General features: G+C 35.2%; 1 protein-coding gene across 1 annotated transcript; it reads right to left on the bottom strand.

Moving 5' to 3' along the window:
- Positions 1-1,086: 1,086 nt before the first annotated feature.
- LOC108474506 (dihydroorotate dehydrogenase (quinone), mitochondrial) lies at positions 1,087-6,325 on the bottom strand. The gene is made up of 11 exons (XM_017776457.2): positions 5,908-6,325; positions 5,506-5,591; positions 4,633-4,956; positions 4,216-4,468; positions 3,847-3,927; positions 3,645-3,752; positions 3,528-3,557; positions 3,018-3,155; positions 1,777-1,814; positions 1,605-1,704; positions 1,087-1,395 (listed from the first exon to the last, which is right to left on the bottom strand). The coding sequence occupies exons 1-11, from the start codon at positions 6,040-6,042 to the stop codon at positions 1,321-1,323; spliced, it is 1,368 nt and encodes a 455-aa protein (XP_017631946.1). The 5' UTR covers positions 6,043-6,325; the 3' UTR covers positions 1,087-1,320.
- Positions 6,326-7,318: the final 993 nt, after the last annotated feature.

Here is a 7,318-nt window from a genome sequence, read left to right as displayed (position 1 = left end):
TCTCTTCTTTTGTGGATTGGTTTGCCGGGATTGCAGAACAGCTTGAAGCTGAAATTATGCTGGTTAGAATCTTGTTTACATGCTGGTTTATTTTGAAAATAAGATGTGAAAGGGTTTTTGCTGGGAAGGATATCTACATTCAGAGTGTTATGTCTCGCATTTTTGAGATCTGTGAAGGCCTTGCTCAAATCTAAAGGTGAATCTAAAACAAAAGAATGTAATGAAGGGAATATTAATTTGTGGAGGAACCCTGATTATGGATGGATTAAAATAAATGTAGATGGGGCTTCCGATCTGCACTCTCACAATGCTGGAATTGGAGTCATTGTCAGAGTTGCAGGTGCTGAATATGCAGTCAATCATAAGTATGATCGAGTAATTCTTGAGATTGACTCCCTAGTCTAAGAAAGAAAGGCGAACACGATGGAAACTTGTGCCTGGGTTGAGCAAATTGGAGAGATTAATTGCAACGACTCCTAATGTTCGTCTCAGCTTAATCAAGAGAAGTGCTAATAGAGCAGCAGTTGGGTTGCTTTGCAATACAAAAAAAGGGATGGGTTAGAAGACATGCATCTCCTTTGATTCACATCTTGGACAAAGATGGGCTGCCTGCTCCCCCTGTTTGATTTTAATGTTTGTATTCCTAGTATGTCAAGTTTACTTGCTCTTGTGCTAGGGGAACATTTGGTTTTTCTGGCTTGTTGAGTGTCTGTATTGGGGTTTCTTTAATATACTTTTCTTTTTACCAAAAAATAAAACAACGTAAATGGAGTTAAACTTTTATCTTTAGTTAAGCTTAAAAATTTAAGAATAAAACTTAGAAACAATATATGACAAATTGAGCTTCTTAGTGCTTGAAGTCAATTCAACCTTCAATTAAAACCTAGATACGGTAATATTTGTAATGAAAAATTGTTAATAAGGACCAACTAAGTGCAAAAATGATTTTTTTTTTAAATTTGATATATTCAATTCAGTTAAAATTTGGTTCATAAATATATATATACATATATATATATAAACATAACCATTCAAATAGAACCTTATTTTATTTTATTTTTAAATTAGTTTTCATTCTTTTGGCCCTTTTAGAAAACCAAAATATTGCACACCATAACCATAATACAATATACCAAAATTGGTTTCTCATATTGTACATGTAAATCCCTCTCCAACCCATGATGAAAGGTGGAAGGAAAAAATTTATGCAAAATGTGAAGTGAGCAAAATAGGATAACTCCGGGGACCAAAGATTAAAAAGTTAAAATGCAGCTATTTTGGTGGTGAAGTTTTTGGTTGAAGACAAGATTTCATTAATTATCATCTGCAATCAGCACCAACAGCTTCATGGATTGATTTGAAACCATCCCTTTCTAAACACTCAGCAAGTTCAGCCTGCAAAAAAAAAAAAAAACAAATCACAAAGTCGAACAAAGCATTTTACGAAATCAGTTCCTCTCGGAATGTTCGACTTTCCATACCTATGTCCGAAAAATGTTGGACAAGGGTATGTCAAAAAACAAAACAATGGCTCATATATAGTAAACCTCCCAACAAAGCAAAGATACAAGTTGAATACAAAGCAGAGAGAAAAATAAATATACCTTTATTTGGGGAATTAAGGCAGGGCCTCCATATGCAAATGCTGTATAAAGCTGAACGAGCGTTGCTCCAGCTCGTATTTTTTTGTATGCATCCTCACCACTGCATTGAATTCATAAAATTACACAATGGAGGTGTAAATAAAGATAACTATAATCAGAATACCGATTTTACCTGCTAATACCTCCACAGCCTATTAAAGGGATCTTTCCCTGCAAAGATGTATATAGGTCAGCTTCAAGGCTTTGCATGATAGATGGAAAGAAAATCAGAAGGATGGAAAATTAAAGGGGTAGAGAACTAGAAGGATGGAAAACATAATTTTTCTTTCCATAGGTGTGCTTGGTAGGAGAGATGGAAAAATATACATTTTCTTTCCATCCATTGCTTGGTAGAGTTAAAAAATGGAAGGAAAGAAAATAGAACATTTTAAAAATGCATATTTTGAACTAACATACACATCTCTCTCATTTTCTCTCCTCTCATCTTTCCAAATTGGAAGGATTGATTTTTATGCATTAGGAAGGAAAATGATCATCCCTCCTATTTTCTTTCCTCTAACTTTTCTTCCCAACCAAGCACGTTAAAAATTTATTTTCCTTCCACTTTCCACACCCCCCCTCCCATCTCTCCACTTTTTCACCCAACCAAGCACACCCTAAAAGTAAGATGCTTGCTCAAACAACTTTACAAGCATATACTAATAGAATTCAAACAGAATTAAGATGATGTAAACTATCTGAATGCTTTACAAAATCGATTTGAAAATAATGAGTAAAATAGAGAAGATACTAAGAAACAGCAAGAAACCGTTAAAGGCTAATGATACGGCCAGCTGCAAATCTACATCTCAAAATTATAAAACTATGAACATTGTAGACCATACAAATTCAGAGTATAACCCAGGAAAAACCACATGAAAATCAAATTATAATGCCCTCAAGTGTAAAACCCTGAAGAATCTTGGGATGTCCAATAAGGTAATGAAATAAGGAAAATATATTCCTACACAGTGGACCCCAGCAGTGAATTACATGTCAAGCATCAAGAAGGCCAACATCCATGTCAACACCCACCGGACAAACAATATTTATCTAAGCAATTTGAACTGACAAACTATACAACGTAAAAGGGAACATTGGCCAAATTATTAAAACAGCACCCTGATGTTTCATATATTAAAGTTTCCCTTGAGTAGTTTCAAGAGGCTACATTTCCACACTATGTAGACAGTTTGTTTATCAACACTATTGCAGGCTTTTCTTCATGTTTTATAAAGCAGATTAGCATGGTTTTTTGAGAATGGCTGAAGATATGACCATCTTGAGTCAATAAAAACATGTTAAGAAATAGAAGACGTGACAATGAAAAGCCAACAGATATAACAGAATTTTTTATAAGAATAGACAACATACCCTTGTTAGGACATACATCTCCTTCAAGATGTTGGTTGACAAATTAAAAAGAGGCTTTCCGCTTAAGCCACCAGCTTCTGCAGAGACTGGATTTTTATCTACGGGATCTGGTCTCGAAATGGTTGTGTTAGATATAATCTAGAAAACAGGAAAGAGGAGAATGTCAGGAAAAAACATTGAAACGCAAGAGATAAAAATTGTGCACTTTATCATGCTACTTACTCCACAGTATGTATTGTATAAAAGAATGAAGTAAAAAAAAAAAAAAAAAATATTATGAGATCACAGCTTCTTAAGCCAAAACATCATTAACAAATCAACAGCTAGAAATTCATCCATGATTGTTCTTCAATGCATTTAGAAAACATCGGGCTATTGATTTTAAGAAAATATAACTTTCTTGATAGATAGCATATAGAAAGAAATGGGTTAAATGCACCATCAAGCAGAAGCTTCTAGTCAGATAGGACATGGACAAGAAATAAAAATTTCCAATTGGAAGAAAAATACCAATCCATCCAAGCGGAGGGCAAGAGCAACCTAAAATCAAAGAAAAGAAACAATAAGAACATGATACAAATAAGAAATGAAATATTATCTAAATACAAGTAGAAGCTTAGCACATACCGCTGCTATATCCTCAAGGTCATCTTTAGACAAGTCTGGAGCAATTTTAACAAGCAGTGGAGGAGGACCTTCCTCACCCCATTGCATTTCATCACGAGCAGCTTGAACCTTCGACAAGAATAAGCAAAGAAAAATTGAGAAATGTGAAGCTCTCTCTGATATACACAGAAGGATGATTATGCTCACAGCTAGAGATCTATACCCTCTTAACAAGATCCTTCAACTGTTTCCTTCCTTGAAGCATACGTAATCCAGGAGTGTTTGGTGATGAAACATTAATAACCTAAGAAAGTTGAAAAAGGAGGTAAATATTACGGGATCCAAACAAATAAATTCAAGAAATAACTAAAAGAAAACTTCTCAAAACAATACATCATAATGATATTTCTTTTTGAAGAATATGCATCAATCTACCCTTAGAAAGAAGCAAGTAAAAGATATTACAAGCAAATCAGGCTACGCAACCATCTTAGATAATAGAACCAATCCTATCATTTTATGGTATGAGACTTTTGTACTCAAAGCAAACTTGAAAGGAATGAATTAACTCAAATAAAGAACATAGAACTACCAAGTAATCAGCATACTGGGATAACGTGTGAACTCCTTGTACATAGTCAGCAGCAGCATCTTCACTTGTCTTATTCTTCCCAAGATTGACTCCCAGAATTCCAGGACCAGCTTTGCCCCCATGTTTAGCTTCATCATTCGAGGGTGACGAGGAACTCGAAGTCTCTAACTTCCTCTTACCATGCTGAGCACCTAATCTCTTTGCAACAGCAACAATTCCTTCACTATTGAACCCACAGCGATTGATAATAGCACTGTCCAAGAAATCGAGTTAGATAGAATAGAAAAACTTTAGGTCCAAACAACATGAATTCAAGCAATCAAATCTCAAGGCAGAATTGCCTTACTAATGCCCATTCCATAAAACAGGTAAGTTGATATTTCAAAGAAACAGTACAAAAAGAGAACTTGGTGTCACCCTTCTTGCCGCAGTCTAAAGATGCGTGGCTTGATATTACCCTCTTGTGGAACAGGGGTTACTGATCCAACTTCCACAAAGCCAAAACCCATACCAAGTAAACCTTCAACAGCTTCTGCATTTTTGTCAAAGCCAGCAGAGAGACCAACAGGGTTTGAAAACTTCCTTCCCCAAACTTCTAATCCCAGAATCGCTGGATCAGGTCTCTTCTCCCTGGGAACCCAACCACGAGAAGCAGCTGCAACAGCTAGTGTATGAGCTTTCTCAGCATCCAAAAGTGCAAAGAATGGGTTTACAAGTTTAGTCGCTGAGAACAGCCAACCACTGCCAAAATTCAAATATGGTGTAAGTTGGTCTCAAATAGAGATATAAGATGAGGATTCATTTCAAAATCAGGTATCTCTATCAATGGATCCACAAAACTTTTAATTAAAATTTTAAAAACAAAGGATAGATAAAGGCTATTGGCCATAACGATTTTTTATCTCACATTGTTTTAGTTTGAGTTCTTCCACAATAGTTATCAATTCAGACTAAAAATGACAAATGAAAAAATAGAGATGAAAATAAAGAAAACTAACAAAATCTCCATCTGACAGGTTACTGTGATACAAAAGACGAAAACCACTGCTACTTTTAACAGCCATTTTAGACATATAACTTGCAAAGGCATGTGTCCATTGAAGAGGCTCATTCATTTTCCAATGTATTTTTCATATCAAAGTTTGGGGAACAAGTGGAGCATTTTTCAAAATCCAACAAAATAAAGACCAAAAAGGGGAAACTCCTCCTCATTTGCAAAATGAGACAAAATATGGAAAACGTTTAAAAGTTTCAAAGAAGAGATTTCACTGGGATGTCCAAAATAAGTACCAGAAAGTTGCTTCATCAACAGTACTAACATAAGCTCCACCTGCTATAATTAAGCCTATGGTAGCTCCAGTCAATAACCTTCTTCCCTACAACCATGAAATCAAAAAATATCATATATTACAACATAAAATTCATGCATACAACCAAATAAACTCAATTCAATGTTTTAAACTATCACATGAAATAGAAAATCCAGTTAATTAGTAAGAAGTCAATGCTATCAAACGTGCTTCCCTTAAGTTGGTCAAGCAAAAGAACCCATTTTGATCCTCCTAATTGCAACTTCCCAAAATACCCATATCCTTAACTAAGCTTACCCCAACTTTCATTACTTAGATTTTTAATGAAAACTAAAACAAAAGTCCCATAAACACAGCAAAAATCGCCACTAAAAAACCTTACTTTTTTTGAAGAATGAGGGATTTTAGGGGCAGAAGCAGCAGCGGAAGAGCAATGTCTAGAGGGTCCTATGGAAGTGGAAATAACCCTTTGGCGCACGAGATCTTTAAACAATTTCCCAGCTGTCCTTATTGCCATGAAATCAAAATAGATTGATTTTACAACACTTGAAAAAAACGCAGATTGCAGAGATGGGGTGAGTGGGTAAAAGCGAAAAGAAATAAATTTGATTCTTTGTATTGAAAAGTTCAAGAGAGAGAGAGAGAGAGAGAGAGAGCTTAAGAGGGGTTTTAGCAGTGAAGGGAAAAACAAGGAGGCTAGGCGTGAGGTTTTTGGTGTCTTTATCTAACCCCTTAATTGCTCCGGTCCTCCGTATATTTGCTTAAATAACTTTTTTACACTTTCAATTAATAGTAAAAGATTCCCAACTTTTGCAACTTTAATACAAGCTAGATCACAACTTGGTTGTTTTCTTTTTCCAAAAGAATATATGGAACAAAGTTAAGAAAATTATTAATAAATTTTAAAATTATACATGGTTTTTATTTAATTTAATATCTCTCTATAATGTGTTACAACATAAAAGTGGGGTAGCTTGTTAGAATGGTTCACAGTGTGGAAAGTTGCTAAAATAAGGTGGTTCACATTATAAGGAGTTTTAGAAAATCATTAGAATAAGAAGCTCACATAGTAAGTAGTGCAAAAAACCACTAGAAATGATGGTTTACAAAGATCTTATGAACTTAAAAGCTTTTTGGGAAATATTTTGTAGAGCTTTGACATGTGTGGAGCCTCCTCCTCTTCTTGTGGTGGAGATAGCTTTTATAGAGGAGGGGGAGTTTTGGTATGTTTCCTACTAGAATGACGCCTTGTGTGGTTGTAGAGACATGCGTACTTCAATAGAATGTGATAAGGTAACTTGATGGTAATTTGTAAGAATAGATAGTTTTAAGTCAATTTGTTGGCGAGGCTTGTGGATGGTCTTCACAAGCTTAGGAAGCAACTAGGCGAAGCCGTCCTAAAAAGGAAAAATAAGACGCCTAGGAGGCGAATTTGGTGTAATGATCCTGAAAGCACAAACTTTAAAGCAAGTTTGGTGAAGCATACTTGAACACTTTGCTTGTTGTAGTATTGTTTGTTAAAGCTTTAGTAAGCTACGCTCAACTTCACTAATAAACGTTTTTTACAATTTGAGGCCTTAAAAGGCCTCACTTGATAAGGGTATTGGAACCTTAAAAAGCTTCGCCAAAAATAACATTGAGGCCTTCGGAAAGCCATTATTGTTATAGAGTTGTTTTACTGACAATTGTTTTTAGCGAGTTAGGGTATTAAGAGGCCTCACCTAATGTGGCATTAGAGCTTTAAAAGGTTTCCTTGGAAACAACATTATGGCTATTGCTATAGAGTTGCTTCA

The sequence above is a fragment of the Gossypium arboreum genome, chromosome 3 (assembly GCF_025698485.1).
Source record: "Gossypium arboreum isolate Shixiya-1 chromosome 3, ASM2569848v2, whole genome shotgun sequence".
Lineage (NCBI taxonomy): Eukaryota > Viridiplantae > Streptophyta > Magnoliopsida > Malvales > Malvaceae > Gossypium > Gossypium arboreum.
Note: the sequence above shows the minus strand (reverse complement) of the source record. Positions and strands in the feature narration are given on the sequence as shown.